Source organism: Thermobia domestica, chromosome 6 (genome assembly GCF_964235325.1).
Source record: "Thermobia domestica chromosome 6, izTheDome1.hap1.1, whole genome shotgun sequence".
Taxonomy (NCBI): Eukaryota; Metazoa; Arthropoda; class Insecta; order Zygentoma; family Lepismatidae; genus Thermobia; species Thermobia domestica.
Window position 1 is genome coordinate 36,384,180 of NC_137459.1, and position 19,753 is coordinate 36,403,932.

The following is a 19,753-nucleotide window of genomic DNA, read 5'->3' on the forward strand; positions in this document are numbered from 1 at the left end:
GATCTAGGTAAAGCTTCACGACTTCTTGCGATCGCTATAGTCAACACTTGAAGGGGGTGATGGTTGTTGGAGAAGACCAAATTGTGTCAGCAGCGAGGCGTTCAGTTAGCATCGTGATGACAATTCAGTGCCTACATGAATCAAATAAATAGTGGATTCTACTCAAACAAAATAGCAACAAAGGTAACGGTAATCGACTATACATCCCCTAACTTAAAATCATCGGCTGATGTGCTTAAGTATTTCGGAGCTGCATGCCAGAGAATGTTCAAATATACATGCGTAAATGTTACGATGGATTAAAATATCATACACTATATGACTTGTCAGTCAAATTAAAAGGTGAGACATGTAATATTGATATTGTTAATAATTAATTATTATTATTTTATTTATTTATTTATTTGATATGGAGTCATTCTACTTGAATATTACTCGCGACTCTTGTGTTACGTCCCGGTGAGAGGTCATGCGGTTGCGATTCCACGTTAAGGTGTAGATTCACGTTTCATATACGCTCGCTGTTGAAAGAGACGCTGAACTCCAAAGGCGGATCTAAGCTATTTTATAGAAGGTAAAATGTTGGGGGAACAACCAAAACCCAGACTATGATAGTTATATCATGAGTCTACTATAAACTTTCAAATATATATACATATATATATATATATATATATATATATATATATATATATATATATATATATATATATATATATATAATACTAAACTCAAAATCAACTCAACTGTTGTGTTGGGGGCCGCGGTGGCTCAGTGGTAGAGCGTTCACCTCTGGTGCTTGGGGTCCCGGGTTCGATCCCAGCCCCCACCAAGTGAACTTTGAGGTGGACAAACGCCGTGTGCGTGGGTTTTCTCGGGGTTCTCCCGTTTCCTCCCACTTTCTTCATTCCACCATTTCATTCATTACTCACCATCACCGTCTCCTTTAGCCTAACCGTGGGACGTAAATCTCAAAGATTTCATTTTCGACTGTTGTGTTACGCTCGCTTGTAAATTAGATCAATATTGTCGCAGAAGATTGCAAGGAATTGGACACAAGGACTTTATAGTGAGCATGCATTAATTGATTCAGAGTTAATAACTGAATTATATATATTTCTTCAGACAGACCATTCACGTTCTAAAAGTATTGATTGACAACTTTACAGTGTACTTAAGAAGTGCAAGTTAAAAAAAAAAAAAACTCTTCACACCAGTATTTACCGATAAGCTACTCCTTGGATCATAAATATGTAGCAGACTCCGAAAACATTCCGGATCTACCATCGGAACGTAACAACCACCGTGTCCTTGTAGTCCAAAGCTCAGGGGCAGAACTTAAAGAGCTCCTTGGTTCTCCTACAGTGAGCATTGACGTCTTGTAGCATAGTTTCCCAAGGCGTGTCTGTCTACGCGTCCTCTTGGAACATTAATAACAGTAAAAATCACCAGAACCAAAATGTACTTTCTATACAACTCAACGTATAAAGTTGCTTCTATTGTCTGTGTGTCAGTGCGCTTCTGAAACAAATACTGTTAATTATGAGTTTCAGTTGTACCGCATTCAACGTCGCCATCGAAATGCAATACAGTGTACACTTTATTACAGACAAATTCAAATGAAGCGATTTTTTTTTCTTCAAAGGATAAAATAACCATGGAGGTTTCTCTTTCAACAGAGCTAAGTGTAAAATATGTGGCGGCGTTTCTCCTGTCACATGTGAATCACGGCTCGAGCAAAGTCTGGTCGGAGAGAGACTCCACCTGACTTCCATGTAGGGTCACTCTGGGGCGGACAGCATCCGGCTCCCCGGAGCACCCCGCCTCTCCTCTACATACAAATCAAGAGCTCTAAAAAATACTTTTTTTCTTTACGTTCACATACCACATCGACCCCTGGCTGGCTAAGCGGCAGGCTCTAATTATTACACCTTTGAAGGAAAAAAATTTACACACTGCGCACAATAACCAAAAGCCATGTTCACTGATTTTCACGATAGTAAAAGTGAACACTTGAACGACACTAACAATTCAAGTTGCTTCAAACATGGAAGTGGTACTTGAAACATTGCCCGACATAGAAACAAACTCTTCTTTCCTTTTTTTTCAGATATTTTGCATTTAATTTGAACGGTCACAAACATAATTTAAACAAGAAACCATTTCAACTTGTTCATCTAATGTTTCAAATATGTGTAACCTCTAAGTACAACCACCATAATATGATATCAAGAGTATTGCTCATATAAAAAATATATGTGGAGTGTAAAGAATTTTATTTTGTTGCAGTTTTGATGTCCCTTTAATCAAACCAGAGTCCTCTGCACTCAAAACAAGAACGTTAAGCTCTGAGGATAGTCGGATATCTACTTGAAAAACCTATTGGGTAAGGTACTTTTAGGTATATCAAGTTAAAATTCTCTCCTACTTCAACAATAATTCAGGAAGGTTTTATACAATTAACGAGAAAGCGCCAATGTACAATACATAGTCAGCAATTTCTCTATGTTTTTACTGGTTTAGAATTTTCAAAGAAAAAAGAAAAAAAGAAACAAATAAAGAAAGAAAAAGAAAAAAGAAAGAAAAGAAAGAAAACATGGATTTCCAGCATAAAATTAGACTCAGTGGCTTCACAAGTCACTAAGAGCTGGCTATAACTCATGTAGCCAGATGCGTTCCGTTAGGTGATGTGCTTTAATACTACACGTCGGGAGCCGTGATGGCTCAGTGGTACAGCGTTCACCTCCGGTGCGTGGGGTCCATGATTCAATCCCAGCTCGTGACAAGTGGACTTTGTGGTGAACAAACACTACGTGCGTGGATTTCCTCGGAGTTCTCGCGTTTCCTCTCCTTTCTTCGTTCCACCATTTCATTCATTTCTCATCATCACCGTCTCTTTAGCCCACACGGCATAAACACGAGACGTAAAACTCAAAGATTTCATTTCATTTTCATTTCTTTTAATACTATATCTCTCAGTGTTGCTAATACCAGCTTCATAACCCATTTTTCGTAGGTAAATAAACAGCCTCACAATTGTTTCAATATGCACGTGAAAACCAAAATTGTTTACTAAATCGGAAACCACACCTATGACTACGTGTACTAAATTCGCACAAATCTATCCTGAACACGGAAACACCATTTAAAAAATCTGGCAAGGGTTCGTTGTTTTTATTATTATTATTATTATTAGGGTTTAAGAGACCCCATCACGGCGAAATTAAAATACTGCTAATTTTACAGTAATTATTTGATGACTTCAAATAGATAAAAGACAGGAAATGTGGAACAAGAGCTCGCTAGGAAATATTATTTTGCATGAGATACCGTTATCACGATTCGCGTATCTGCTTTCGATTTCCAGCCATTTAGAAAAGCGGCATTTATTTTCTCGTTTCTAAATGGCTGCAAACGGAAAACTACTAGGTAACTTGTGATAACAGTACTTCATGCAAAATAATATTGTCTAGGGCGCTCTTGTTCCGCTTTTCGATGTTTTTTTTTTTTTTATCTATTTGAAGACATCAAATAATTACTGTAAAATTAGCGGTATTTTGATTTCGCCATGATGGGGTCTCTTACTGTCTCTTTCAACAGCAAGACTATATAAAACATGGATCTAGAGCTTATCGTGGTATCTGATCTATTTGAGCGACCACTGAAAACCGGGCACAAGTCTCTCCCCTGGAAGGCAAGGATATTAACCACATAGCCACGAAAGAACTCTCAACTGCATTCTCGCACAAGGTGCGGGAAGTGATAAGATGAAACATGATTTTAGAGACGTGGACAACAATTTCAACACTGGATGATTATTATTATTTGAAGCCAGAGAGCATCGAAAAGTTGACTTTTATTTCTGCGGCGATGAGCTTCTTAAGCGACAGAACTACATCATGACTGAACTCGCCGATTTGATCTGGAATTCTAACTGGACCAAAGAATGTCGTGACTGAAAATAATACCACTATTAGGTAATTCGTCATCTATCTCTTGTGTGTATGTATAGTTACACTCTTCCTGTTTTCTCACGAAGAACACCCACATTACGTGGTGTCCAAAACTGTGATTTGGCTTAGCAATTGCATGAATTTGAGAATCAATATAATAGTCCCCTATATGATGCGGTCCACCACAGCTGAGCAACGTGTTGTTTTGTTTTGTCACCACCCTTTGAGGTATTCATCAGAATCGATCAATGCTGCAGATAAGACCACAAAAATCACATATTGAACAACAGTTCCTGCTTCCGTATCACAGTTTTGTTATTTTCTTTCTTTCTTTTTTTATGGAGCCTACACAGGGACAAGAAATGGCGGAACATTGGTCCACTCATCGTGGCAGAAACAATATCATTATCTTTAGCTGGAGGGATATAGGAAACAGTTACAAAATTGTTTTTGTTGATTGGCATTTCTGGTCAGGTCAATCTTTTATATCCTTACGTTGCGGAAATGAACGCACAAGTAGGAAAACGATATGAACAGAATGAGCCAAATAGTCACGCGGTTGTGGTAAAAGTCATTTCAGGTCTAACAATACAATCTAGAGTGGGTGAGCGATGTTGTAATCGTGTAAAAGGGTTTCTAGTTTCCGTTCTCGCTACCCCAACTCTGCAGAAATACATTTAACAACATTATGAACGGCATTTAAAAAAAAAATCTCATTCTATTTAATTTCTGAAGGTTTTGACTTTTGGTCTGAAGCCTGAAATATTGAAAGAAACAAAACAAAAACAGAAAGAAAGAACGATAGAGAGAGAGAATAATTCAGATGTTCTCGTTCCTTTACCACAAAAATTTGACTCTAATGAAGTTTGAAACTGGGTTTTCAGATCTATGAATACGAATTTAGCAAATAAAACACACTTCATCAGACGATCAACAATAGTTATATATCAAAACATGGACCTAATTTTTTGGAGGGTGCACAGTGGCTCAGCGGTAGAGCTCTTACCCTTGTTGCGTGGAGTCCCTGGCTCGATCTGCGGCCAAGTAAGTTTGTGGTGGACAAGATCGTGTTCGTGGGTTTCCTCCCCTTTCTTCCCAGTTTCTCATTAAGAGTCTTCATCCCGACGAAATTAAAATACCGCTAATTTTACAGTAATTATGTGATATCTTCAAATAGATAAAAGATAATTGAAATATGGAACAAGAGCGCTCTAGACAATATTATTTTGCGTGAGGTACCGTTATCACAAGTGGCTTTCCGTTTTCAGCTGTTAGAAACGCGAAAATAAATGCCGATTTTCAAAATGGCTGGAAATCAAAAGCAGATAAGTGAGTCGTGATAACGGTTTCTCATGTAAAATAATATTGTCTAGGGTGCTCTTGTTCCACATTTCGATTATCTTTTATCTATTTGAAGATATCACATAATTACTGTAAAATTAGCGGTATTTTAATTTCGCCGGGATGAAGACTCTTAATCCAAATCTTCCATTATCATTCACTTGCCTTAATCATCGTCTTCCTTAGCCTAAGGGGCATAATCGTCAGACGTTAAACTGAAAGATTTCATTTCCATTTCGCGGATCACATTTCAATATTATGGATATAGGTTTCTTCGCATGGGTAGAATAGGTTTATGGAAATTATTTAAGCCTCATCCCTCTTAAGACACGCAATCCAATGGAAAAGTAATGGTAAAAATCCGTAATGTAAGCCCTTTCCATCCCCCATGCCGATGGGGGCTGAACTTGTCCTTAACGGTATCAGGAGTGTCGCTGTTCATGCCAGTGCCTTCTAAAACTACGGATTGGACAATAATATCGGTAGTTTTCGATTATTTATACACTTCTTAGCCCCACATCTCACTCCCCTGCCGACAAGGAATGGAGGTGAACTAAGATGGTATCGAGAGTGTCACTATTCATCTCAGTAACCCAAAAAACTATTGATTTGATAGTAATACCGAACACTTTCAATTATTTTTAAATGCCCTCTTTTCACCTCCTTACCTGCCTTCCGATGGGGGATCAGTTTGGACATAAATGGCAACGGAGTAGTCACTATTCATTCTTGGGACATGTTTCCTTTTACTTTTTAATAAGGAGTTTATATATCCTTTCATATCTGCAATCGATTCAGCTTGCCAAGAACAGATTATATCTTCTCCCTTAACCATTTATTCAATTCGGAAGTGGTTCAAATTAACGGTTTCCAGTTTCAACCTTTTATCATCATAGAACGAAAACAGCAAACGAAGGCAAAGCCAGTAATCTAATTGCTCTTTGATATGGATTCAGCGTCCGAGAAACCGGTTGTATTTTTGATTTTATTATAGTGCGGAAGGTATAACGTTCTTGGCTTTCAGCGAAAAGTTGTAGTGACGTTTATAGGGAGTTGCCAGCTTGGTTACTCGTGGCTCGCTGAGCGCGGTGATTGGAGGGTGGTGATTGGCTACCCTCTTACCAGACCCCCAATAACGAGCAGGTCCAAGCGCGGGAAGCCAACGACGTTATACCTTCTGGACTTTACTCTATTGCAACCCGTAGTTATAGGCGTACCACTTGAAGTTTGAGTATTGCTATTGCTATAATTTGGAGGTCTACCTTAATTTCACCCTGTGAGACGAAACTAAAGCCTGTGACAAATATCTTGGCATTTCAGCTAAACGAATAAAACGCAAGCTCTGGCACGACGTTGCCAAGTGGTAAAGGGATGTGGCTATGGCTAAGCAAACAAACTACAGCTTAATCAGGTGACAGGGGATAGACGTGGATGCGTACAAAATAAACGTGGCAATACCGCTGACCTCTCATTTGCTAGCAGCATTTAAAGGGAACCTGGAGCGCCGCCTTCAAATGCCAAGATGTTTGCCACGCCGTTTAGCTTTCTGTATATGTTAGATTCATTACATATGTGAAAATCGTAGTTGGACTCAGGGAGGTTAGAGTAGGAGTGAATGGTGAATTTTCTTTATATAGAAAAGTTTATAGGTTGAACTTTATGACACCAACCATCTTATCACATTAGTGTGCAGTATGCAGATGTGTATTTTGTATGTATATTTGCCTCTATTCAAATTCTAACTAAAACATACAAAAAATTGCATAATATCGTTGAATATAAAATTATGGATTCCATAAAATAGCTAATTAAATCAAATACACCCGATTTACAAATTACAGGGCGATTCTCAGCGTTACGCACGGGACATTTGTACACAAAAACTGCTTTTTTAAACAAAAATGTATTTTCAAATAAAATAAAAAGTATGTCAAAATTAGGGGGGAAATTATTAGTGCATAGTTAAATAAAATGAAACACTCATAACAATTGCAAATTTGAGTTATAAGCCAAAATTAAGCGTTACGGACGGGACTCAGACAAAAAGCTCTTTTAACAATCTCAATTTCATTGGATATTCTCTGCGATATATGGCAGTATTTCCATTTTATATGCCATCACTTGTGTTCTACATTCATTCTCCTTACTGTCCATTATATTTTTAAATTGGAAAATAGAATTTAATTAGCTTCACATTATGTTTTCTTTTTCGACTCACCGTTACGCACGGGACAGAAAAGTAACCATGCATTTGTTTGGTTGTTCTAAGACTGTTACTATGCAATATCTTTACTAGAGAGATTCATATTTTAAGATTAACATTTGGACATTAACAAGCATTAAAAATTTACATCCATAATTTAATTTAAATAAATTAAATTACATTCTAAAGTATCAAAGTCGAACTTTGCTAGGCAACTCGCTTTGTGCTATTACCATGTCTTTGGAGTATTTGTCTGAGTGCTGATTGATGGCGTTCAAACCACATAATGTTGTTCAACTGTTGTACTGCTCGATCCTCTGTGGTACCTACCAAACATTGAGTCATTTGAACGCTGCCATTGTCAGATGAAATGCAGTAAAATGAATTGAACGGAGACAGTTGGTTTTTGGTTATTTGGTGTATTGATTGTTACTTCACAGTGAAGATTTGCTTTAGTGTGAGTTTTCTAAGTAACTAATATGGATTCACAGCCAAGTAACTCTGTTCCAAGTAATATTGTCAGAAATGAACTGAATCGATCAACAAAAGCAATGAGTGACGCTGAAAGGACTAGAAAATATAGAGTTAAACATAGGAACAAAGTGAGACTGAAAAATAAAGTGAGGATGCAGCGTTATAGGCAAGTTAAAGGATCAACTCTATTCCTCTCACGTTCCTTTTCCGAAACTCATTCCGCATTGTTTCGTTGTTGACCATTTAGAGGAGGAAGCACACTAAAATGTGATGAACAAAGTTATTCACGTTAGATTGGTTCAAGAAAAACGAAAAGAGTGCATGTACTGAATGATATATTCTTAAGTGATGAGAGCGACATTAATTCAGAATACAACTTTGAAGACGATGTTCATAATGATATTCGAACCCTCCAACTGTCGAGCTCAGAATGGGCAATATTAGAGCAGGTGTATTTCTCCTAGTGAAATTTGATTGGGGTTCTTCCAAAAATAGGATTAAACATCGGTATGTATGTGTGTTTGAAAGTGATGTAGAAGACAATGCGGACATATAGAGTAACAAATCTGAAATTCATAGACAACAGTTGTACAAGGTTTTGTTTTGATGAAAAGAACAGATCTTATGTCTCATTCGATCAAGTTTTAAAGTTACTTTAAGCACCTAATTTGCTGATAAAGGATGAAAGAATATACTATAAAATTCCAGAACCAATAGCCGTTTTTGTAAAGAAGTAAAGAGTTTTGAAGCGAACCCATTTGCCCCTACCCTACAAAACTGTCAAACCAATTCAGATACCTACCTTTCTAATGAAAAGAAAAAAGTGTGATTTATCATGATAATATGATTTTAAACCTCGTGGTAAATGTTTCTATGTAACTTAACGTACTAAGTGTTTGGTAGTTATGTTTAGTTTAGTTTCTGTCAGCAAATTCATATTTCTTTGAGTTAATATAAGAGTTTATTGTTCATTGTTTAACCTCAATAACAATAAACAAGTATTGGAATCTTAATAGCTTAATTTTGTTCACTTCCTTGCATAAATCCGTAAATGTCCCGTGCGTAACGTTACGCACGGGACAACATTTCTATATCTCATTAAATAAATACGGAGGATAATAAACAAATTTAATAAGTACCACTAACAAACTAATAATAATTCTACTTTGGAGCAAAAGTTTCAATACTTTATCTTCTATAATTACAAAGAAAACACGAAAAATACATGTTTTCCGTGACGCACGGGACAGCAAAACATGACATGAGAAAACTACGATTTTTGCCTACCAGAATCAAATATTAATTAAAACAAAATTATCAAATTTTTGCCAAAGGTCCACTTCATATTTTTTGCTATTGTTCATATAATTACAGATTTAGAATTTAGTTTGAAAATTATTTGAAAATTGGGATATGTGAACAGCATTGAGCATGGTGTAGAACAGATAAAGTTTATATGATCAAAACCTAATAAATATATTTTACAAAAAGATTTTAAATATCTCAGTATATAGTTACACTATTTCTTAATAGAAAAACATAAATATCATGGTTTCAAGTTAATTTTGAAAATTTACTGACAATGGACCACTTGCCAGAGAATCGCCCTACAGAGACGACACGAATATTTTATGTTCACTGCTATTTATAGGTCACGACAACTACTTCTTTATGCACTTTCAGATACAGTTTATGGGATCAATTTAGTCTCACCCGTTAATAAATAAAGCAACAACAATGAAAAGTAATGGAGGGAATTCGCTCAGGCCCTGTATTTAAAGGTACCGTTCCGATTATTCGCCTGGGAAACTGAGGAAAAACCTGGAAGAAACACTACTGAGGATGACCAGCCATCGGTATTGAACCCAAGGTCTTGATTGCGAAGTGAAAACAGTAACCACTAAGCAATTCCCTTTATATTTTAGAGTGCTTTTAAATAAAATCACATCAGTTATTTTTTTTTTTAAATAATAGAGTGTATTTTTGGAACAGTGTTCAGTGTACGCCTCCAGAAGAACGGAAAGAATCCAATGAACGTATTTTAAACAGGAAATGGAAAGGCAGTCTCACGGTGGTAACAGTAATGTTCCGCTGTGGGGACAAAAGCGAGTTGACAGACAGCATGAACAAAGAGACAGAGGTTGGAGCGAGTGACTTTACTCAATCCCATCTACATGCACTGCACTGCCTGTCAGTTGTTCTGTATTTCCTTCATGCTCGAATCAAATGAAGGGAACTCCTAGTCGGGGTAATTCTATGGGGGAATCCGAACTCTCTCTCTTCCTAGTTTATTCTCACTAAATGATCAAAATTCCTTTCGTGCCCCAGTTATCACCTTTGGTACACAGGACCCGGCTTATGTTCTCTATGGGACGGATGCCCATCAGTCCTGATTTCAATATTTCACAGTTTTCTTTTAACCTTACGGAACTTAAATAAGAATTCTAATTATTCTTGGCGTAATTAGCATTTGGAAAATGTTATTTATTGAAATACATTTTTTTCAATATGTTTCCCATTATTAAATAGTTCATCTTTCAATAAGTCATGACGTACTAGTTATAAACGATGAACCGGGCAAGAACAAAGATCATATCAACTATGCTAAGCGACAGCGTTTATGGTATTGAAGGCGGCGCTCCGAGTTTCCTTAGCAAATGAGAGGAGTGCGGTGTTGCCGCGCCTTTGTCCGCATTCACGTCAGTTTAAACACAAAAGAAATAGAGAACGAGACGTATCTGTTATCTGCTCAATTGTTTGCACTGTACTGTGTCTGCTTAGCTACATCCCCTTTAACATATGGCAACGTTGCGTCACAGATTTTGTTTCATTCGCCTAGCCCACATGTCACAATTATGACCCATGCTTTAGTATGCATCTGTATTCCAGAGAAAGAACCGTCTTCCATTGCTTTCTTTTAAAAGTAATTATTTATTGTTAAGTATACACATTTTCAACATAGCTAATCAACCGTTTCATCATTTTTATGCCTCAAATTAACGTCTAAAAACAACTTTATTCTATGTTTTTGTTTTAAGTAGCAACTTGAGATTTTTTTCTTGTAAGTATAAGATTTGACATTACATTTTATGCATTAATGGCATATCAAACACTAGGAAAATTCCCTCAGTACATTTCTACCACGTCCAATGTAAACTACAATTAACAGACATTCATAACGAATCAGTTACTATTTTAAATTGGGCTATTGAGCCAATAAAGAATCGAAACAAAATTTAATAATTATAAAACAACACATGAGAGAGCTTAAAATCCACATGATACAATACATGCTTCCCTCCTTACTTCTTGTATTTCTAAAATACCAGTTGACGGAACTACAAAATTATTGAAAAAAAGTGTGAAAAATGATATTTCTCATGAAGATTTTCGCATCTGATGACTTTGAAACCAGCCATGTATCCTTAACCTCGAAAGCTAAAGTACGAGAAACTTGAATGAGTTATTATCCCTACAGAAGTAAGAAAACACGCACGTTCTTTTAAAAGCTAATTCTAACATAACTTTATAACCAATACGAACGGTGAGAAAATTACTCAATTGCTGTAATGTAATTGATAATTACTGCGTGCTACGTCATTACCAGTTTCCCAATGAGATATGAGCCATTCTTTCTGTGAAGAGTTTTCATGAAAACGGAAGTAATTTAATCGAGCAGGTCACCTACACAGAGGTAATGTTACTCTCTTCTGTTTAGCTGCTGTTATTTTTTTTTTTTAAATCAATTCCATTGCCCTTCGCATAGTTTGTTCACGAGAGTTGATTTAGGCTTTTCCTTTGGTCGTGGGGAAGCGGTGAAGCATAGTGACAACCGATAGGCGTGGCCATGCATAAACTCATTCACTGGTTAAAAAATAAAAAATAAAAAAGCAGGTGTGCAATAGTTTAGTTACCCAATCGAAACAATGTCAACCAACCCAAGCAGCAGGGGAAAAAAATCTAACAATTGTTTCTCGTTCTCCCTCGTAAAAAGAAAAAAAATCGACAAAACTAAACGACAATTGCACGTACACTTTTCGATCAACTTCTCTTACATAGAAACTACCAGCTACCTTCACGTGTAACTCCCAGTGGTGTTTCGCGTTTCCTCTCATGTGTCTTTCATATAGGATTACTCTGAACTTTGAAGTCTCGCAAGAAATTCAAGCATTACCAAAACAAACAAAAAGAATGGAGAGATGGAGCGGGAAGGATAACTGGGACTGTTTCTACATGTAAAAGCAAATCTGTTTATCTGCACCTTCTGTTTCTCTCAAAAATTCTCAAAATATCATCTCTCTATGACTTACGGTTCTCGAGATATGGCTCCTTAAATCTTCCGAAATTCTAACCTTTTTGGCCAATATCTGTGGAACGCCCGCTAAGTTGGCCAGTGACCACCAGTTACTATTTAGTACCAAAATGTTCATCATCCTCTTAGGTATTGACCAACACCAATATCATCTCTCTATGAATTACGATTCCCGAGATATGACTCATTAAATCTCCCGAAATTGGAACTATTTTTGGCCAATATCTCGGGAACGGTAAGTCATAGAGAGATTATATTGGTCTTGATCAATAACTACGAGAATAGTTAACACTTTGGTACCAATATGAACTAGTGGCCACTGGCCAAACCAGTAGCAATCGGGTACTATTTGGTATCAAAATGTTCACCATTCTTTTAAATATTGATCAACGTCAATATCATCTCTCTATACGTTACAATTCCCGAGATATGGCTCCTTAAATCTCCGCAAATCGGCCATTGTTTGGCCAATATCTCGGGAATAATAAGAGTGACACGAAAACTTTAATCACTTTCTCAGATAGTTTTTAATGCTCTATCGAATGGAGGGCTCAAAATTGAAAAAAAAATCGCAAATAACAGACAAGACAAACACACAGATATAGAGAATTCAGTAACGTACTTTTTAAGTTCGTTGAACATCTTGTGTGGACATCTTAGTGAAGCACCTCCATCCATTTTTCTTCCTTCTTGGATCAAACTAATACGTGTTTAATTACTTTAAATGAAAAGTCTAAATACCAAAGGGATTCCGAGATTTAGACATTTTCACCATAATTGCATCCCCATCTTATTTTTTTTATTTTTATTTATTTATTTATTTATTTTTTGAAATTGATATTGCATGATAATCTGTTGACTTGTTAACTGCACGGGGTTATAGCCCCAATCCTGGTTCGGAGTCCATGGTAAGGAAGTAGACCTACCTTCATAACCTTGGTGTTGCGCAAGAACAAAAAATTCAAAAAAAAAAGTGTAGGCGTTTTTTTTATAAAAATAAATAGCTGACAGTATTTTACTTATAAAAAGTATATATAAGTACAACCACAGATAACTCATACGCACAATGTCATTTGGACAGTGATCTGTAGTTTTCAAATATTTCATAGCAATGCCGTATAGATGCCGGTAGTGTCAAAAGGATTATTCGGAGAAACTGTTTAATTTTTGTAAACAAGTTTATATGTAAGAAGTATGTTTTCCACAATAAAATTGTCAGTTCATATTGTCCATTGGCAGCAGTTGTTGGTTTACTTTTACACTAACGCCATCTGTGTGACAATTCTATAACTTATAGAATCTGTGCCTCGCTGTACAAACAGGCGTTGTTCGTCTGAATTAACTGTGGTATTACTACCATGAGATGAATTAATTATGGCGTCTTAAGTTGTACAGTACACATAGTATGTTGGCGGCCCTGTTACCAAAGGGTCATCAACAATACACGCGGCAGCTCTGGTGATAAACTTGGGATGTTCGACATGTCATACTTCTATAATCGTGATAATAAGACAGAATTATTTACAATGTATAATTTCCAAATAACAAAAGTAACAGTATTTTAAAAATTTGACAGATCTTACGTTCAACTACCAGCGATAGCACAGTGCCTAGAAAAAGCGCGAAATACTGCTGTAGTGATTGACAAACAACCCTTTTCCTCGTTTTCTTTCCAGCACGTGCGGTTACCAGGGATTTGCGCCAGTGCGCTTATCCGAAAGTCAAACTCAAATTTTACGTTGCGTTGACGCGAACGGCTACGGCATAAGGCCCCACCTAAAGTAGGCACAGGCATTATTCAAAGTAATTCATAAGGTTCTAAAAAACTGAATAAAATGTTTGAAAATACGGCCTTGATCTCGTGTACTAATTATTAAGAAATGCATTGGCTTTTAATGTTACGTAACTCATGTTTGATTGAAGTTCATTAATGTTACGGTTGAAAGAAGAGGTATACTTACTGTAGAGGAGAATTTCCTTTGAGTGGTCGCTCATCACGGTTGTTTCGTTTGGACAAATGGCAACAGCAGCCTCCTCATTTGTATAGCATTTATCGAGACCTTCCGTATGTACCTGGAGTACATTCCGCGAACGAAGATTCAGATGAACACATCGAAAGCAATTCGTTCCCCCAAAACTGGAAAAAAAGAAAGAAAAAAGAACAGGGTCAAATTAATAAGTACATTCTTGAGACATACTTACAGAAGTTAATAAGGTAAATTCTCATTTTGCTACCAATTTTGTAATGATTATCATGCGTCATTATTACTGCATGTATGAACATAATGGGCGGTATTCGGAGAGAATTTGTTAATCGAGCGTTAGTCACATCCTAGTTAGTAGCATACTAACCCTTTACTAAGGAAGGTGCACTTTTTGGTATTCAGAGTCTACTTTGAGTACAACTAAAAAGATGATTTGGGTATGATTAACTTATATAACCCTAATGCATCGGGTGAGAAAAATAAATGTGGCAACTACGGAAAAGTAGATCAGCGCATGCGTAGGCTGTAAAAATGAAAACACATGAAATACGAAATACGAAATACGAAATGTTGTGTCGCACGCTAAACCGTGAGTAAAAGATTAGCCTCTGCTCTAGATTAATTAGTCACATTTGATTAACTTTGTCAAATACTACGTCCTATTCACAGTCTCTGAATACAACTTTGATAACCATCCGTTAGTGATCCCCTTAGTATGGCGTTAATCAGACTTCAAAACGACTCTGCATAAGGTCCAATACGTTTCTTGAAGATTTCGTACAAATTTAGGAACCTTGTCAGCAATAATTAGTTAACAAAATGGCGACTTCATCTAGTTGACAGGACGACTAAATTTGATTTCGGGGCCTCGCATTTCTATCGTCTACATTTGGGGTGTATAATACATAAGGAAAAAGTTTTCATAATTCGTCAACATCAAAAAAGAATAAGTTGAATATATTAATTTACATTTGGTATAGAAGCAACAAATTAAAAATAGTATGTAGTGGAAGAACCTTCTGAGGATTTGCTAAATTGTTTCAGAAATCACGATAGAGACGCGGTCTGTTTCACGCTTCTCCATTAGGTAATTTAATTCTTCATACAGCCAATGAGTTTCCTTGTTTCTTATAGATCAATTTATTTTTTTTATCATAATTTTGTGACATTCCTTCATTTTCTACTGTAAACTTTATTTAACACTAAATTTCAATGCCTTTACCTGGTATTTTTAGGGTGATTAAGTCTGGTAGGCTCAGGTAGGTAGGTCATGTAACCAAAATGTAAGGGAGTAGAAACACATTCAGTTTTAACTGGAAACCCATCGGAAAGAGAACATTAGGGAGACCTAGGCGTAGATAGGAGGACAGTATTAAGATGAATTTCGAAGAAATAGGAGTACAAAGTACAACTGGACCCGGTTTGGCTAAGGACAGAAGTCAATAGAGAACTTTTGTGAACGAGCATTGAACCTCTGGGTTTCATAGGCCATAGAGTTAGCTTGTAACGTCTAACCGCAAAGTAGTATCTCATATGTTTCAGTCAGACTACTACGTATTAGATATAAAAATTAGACAGGCTTATTTTCATTATGTTCATCATTCAAAATTACAATGGAGAGAAGGACACATACGATCATCGTGACATCTATAAAGTGCGTAGTGTATGGAACACCATTGGCATGATTACCGCCGCGGATCCACTGCTCATTACGGTCATGAGCTATGTCTGGAGTAAAAGTAACCAAAAGATGCAGAGAAATCCAAAACTAAAACAGTAGCGTCATTTCAGATTTTGCTAGGAGGGGGCAAGAATATTCATCTACATAATAGATTCATGTTCTTTGTTAATGTATTAGTATACAAGTTATTAAGTTTCTCAAACTTAGGGGGGGGGCAATGCCTTCTCCTGCCCTCCCCAAATGACGCTCCTGTTGTGAAAGTATGTTTACCCGATCTTATTTGTCTCAAACTTTGAAATATTCCTTAACAAATCCGGCAGTTAGCAGCAGATATCCGTCGTTGACTGCGAATTCCGCCAAACTAATGTTTGTGTTGGGCTAGTGCTGCAAAATGTTTATGCTCTTTTTCTGGCCACCCGTTGCTATGGCTCCCTTTGTACATTCTAAAGGCTGACTCACACACAGGGTGTCGTGCCGTGCCGTCCTGCTACTGCTTTCTACACCATTTCCCAAGATGGATTGCAAGGCAGGTCAACTTCGTGTCGCTTCAAGTTCTCCGAGGAAAGCCGAAGGAGCAGAGCCATCGGGCAGCGAACGCGGTGGTTTTTCTGCAAGGCGGTATGTGGCGGCATGGCACGAACACAGGCACGGCGCGTCATGTGAGAATTCAAAATGACAAACCCGATGAATTTTCAATGTCAAAGTCTGAAAAGAAACTTCGTGGTCTATGGCACGGCATAAGAACGGAACACTATGTGCCAATTAACCTTAATGGTCTAATCCTTGATGGCATCAAGAACGTTGAGCATGGGAGGCAAAATAGCACGACATCCTCTTACCACGAATTCCACGACTGTCTGCGGAAATTATAATGATCACACCGATGTCCATGATATTTCGGCGATGGCTGGACGCGTCATGTATTCTGTGTTACGACCCTAGTTCAGCCTTGACTTTGTAGTCTGGGGTATAAGTAGAATGCTTATTCACCTTATACATTAACAAGATATTTAACAAGCTATTGTTACATTGCAGAGGTATTAAACCTTGTTGTATGGTCCTACTTTCAGCAGGATAGTGTGCTACCGCGTGTACCACGGAAGTCCGATAATCCTTAATATAACAATTTTCCACTGCGTATTTATCTGACTTCTGCACCTTTGGTCCAAAACTGCAGAAAAACTCGCCCAGCAGAGACCTCTCGCGGCTTCAACGGATGAACTTTGGTAGTATGTCGAAACCGCATAACTTCTTAAAATCAGTGACGGACATCCGATGTCTTCCCGTCCATTCCTGATTATTAAAATTCATGGTGACTCTACACGATGCAGATCTCTGCATGCTTCGCTACGTTCCGGAAACGCTGCCGCACATCACACTAAACAGTAAGTGTAGCAGTTATACTCATGAATCATAATCTATTCATCCATCAACTTCGATGTTACTAGTTTTTATATTTCCAGTTGTTGCTATTTTAGTGTCCAGTAATATGTAGTATACACTATATACACGAGGGGCTCGGAGGAACATACGATGCAAAGCGCTACTTCCGGTGAAATCGAGTTATTAGGTAGAATGGATTAGGATCGAATAACAGAACAATATGTAGGTAGTTTAATTTTAGAAATGTACCTGCAGACGGCACAAAAAACTTGTTTAGTGTGTCATTGCATTGAATAGCATATGAATGTTGATCCTTCTTTTCCACTTTAGTTGAAAGTTAGATAATATGACATACCATTGTGCTCCTCAAGGTACACACACACACACACACTCATATTTATACCCGTATCAGGGTTTGAATCTTAACTCACACGCACTGAAAGCAAACCTGCAAGACATGAGGGAACGAAGTGGCCCTAAACACAGTTTGGTGTATTACTTTTGTTTCCTATAAAGAATGTTTAAGGTATCAGATCGCAAGCTGTGTTGTTGCATACACGACATCTTTCTCTCTTTCAGTGAATTAAAAAAATCAGAAAACATTTGACCATAGCAAGTTGTCTTTTAAAAGTGATCGGTTCTCGACTTCTGAACTTCACATAAACGAATTCAAGAGGGAAAAAAAAACAAGGAGAAAGAAGTACCCTCGAAGGCCGAATTTATTTCTTTGTGCAACCCACTGTTTGAAGAGATCCCGAGAAAGAAGAAAAAGACTATTGTGTGGATTGAAAGCTACTTCAACTTTTTTTTTGTGGTCCTGCTTAAATATACTAGGACTTAGCCTATCATTGGATATCCGTTTCTCCTTGACGTTGTTGAATTTGAATTTCTCTTAGTTTCTCATGCAAGGTGGATGCAATGACGCGTTATGTAATCAGGCCTTCACTCGAAAACAGCTCAAGAATTCAAGTGGGGGGAACAAGAGCAGGATCTCGATCGGGGCTTTTTTCTTCATATGATGTTAAACCATTCAAGGTCTCTAACAGTAAACTATTAGCAAACACAAATTTTAATTTTCAAAATGTAACCAATAATTTGATTAAAATATTGGTTTCAGAATTATATATTTAGTTGATTAAAATTTGTCAGTATTAATAAAATAATTGACTAACCAATCAAATCTATGTGTAATAGATTTGGCAATTTAACATTACCTTCATCAGACACGTTATGCAAGTCGAAATACTTCCGATCCTGAAAAGGAAGATGAATAAATGGAAGGACAGAAGAAGGAAAGAAATGGCTGATAATAATTTTAAGAAAATATTTAGGAGGAGTATACTACCCCTAAAGGATTGCAGATAGTTCGAAAGTGTACGACTGGGGAGATAAGTTCAAACGGGGTGTTAGGGGTGGACGGTTCCTGAAAACGTAAACCGCGGTTTCGGTTTGCCACTTAAACCGGTTTGAAATGGTTAACTGAAACCGAACCGATCACAAACCAAACCGAACCGAACCATACCGTGCTGAGAGTGTAACAAGTGTTGAAGATTAGCAACGCTCAGGACGCTCTGTCTGTGCAGTCACGGCGAATAACATTGCGAGAGTTGATACAGGAAAACAGGCGTATTACACTTGTATTCGAATCAAACAACTTTCACCATATTGCACTGCCATGGGTATCCAACGGTGAATTTCTATTGGTTTCAACCCTTCAGCTAACAGAAATCCAATGGCAGTTCGCTGCTCCACGTTGATGCAAACCTGCAAAGATGCCTCCATTTTGTTTCACTCATTCCCAGCATTCCATTCGCGAGGCAGGCGTGTCAGACCCATCTCATAATAGTTCTAGGACGCCACCAAAAACTAACAAACAAGCACAAACTTTGTCGAAGTTTTGAATTTTTATTATATAACTTTTCCGGTTATTTGTTGAATAAATCTTGTATTTAGTGCTTTGATCAGTTTATTAATACTGTGGAATATTTCCAGAGCTATAAAGAACAAGATACATGTTAAAATTTATGCTTGAAAAGAAGAGAAAAATGGCTCATCATTACTATTAGCATCATACATTATTTTTACATAATAATTACCATCTGTAACTTTGTTCTTCTATTATAATATTCTTTCTCTCCCTCTTTTCCATTCTATTGCAATTCTAACAAAATTACCCTTAAATAAAGTAGTGACCAACTTCCTCCTCTTCCTTTAATGACACACAATTGTTCTTTTACTCTTCTCAACTTTTGTGAATACTTTCACATTTCAGTTACATTTTATCTAATATTCTCCATTTCTCTCCATGTCCACATTTTCCACGTCTCTAATCGTTTTTGATCACTCTTTCGCAATGAATATGGGCAGAGTATACCGCCTACTAGCGTCATTATTGTTTTTTCTTTCTGTAGACCATAGTAC

The 19,753-nt window shown here is 37.1% G+C and overlaps 1 protein-coding gene across 1 annotated transcript in view; it reads right to left on the bottom strand.

The window, feature by feature from the left end:
- LOC145687938 (uncharacterized) overlaps positions 1-19,753 on the bottom strand; it is a 264,861-nt gene that overhangs the window by 142,025 nt on the left and 103,083 nt on the right. Inside the window, exon 3 of the mRNA XM_081761511.1 lies at positions 14,245-14,420. Within this exon, the coding sequence (XP_081617637.1) occupies positions 14,245-14,420 (176 nt within the window). The remainder of the gene's footprint in view (positions 1-14,244; positions 14,421-19,753) is intronic.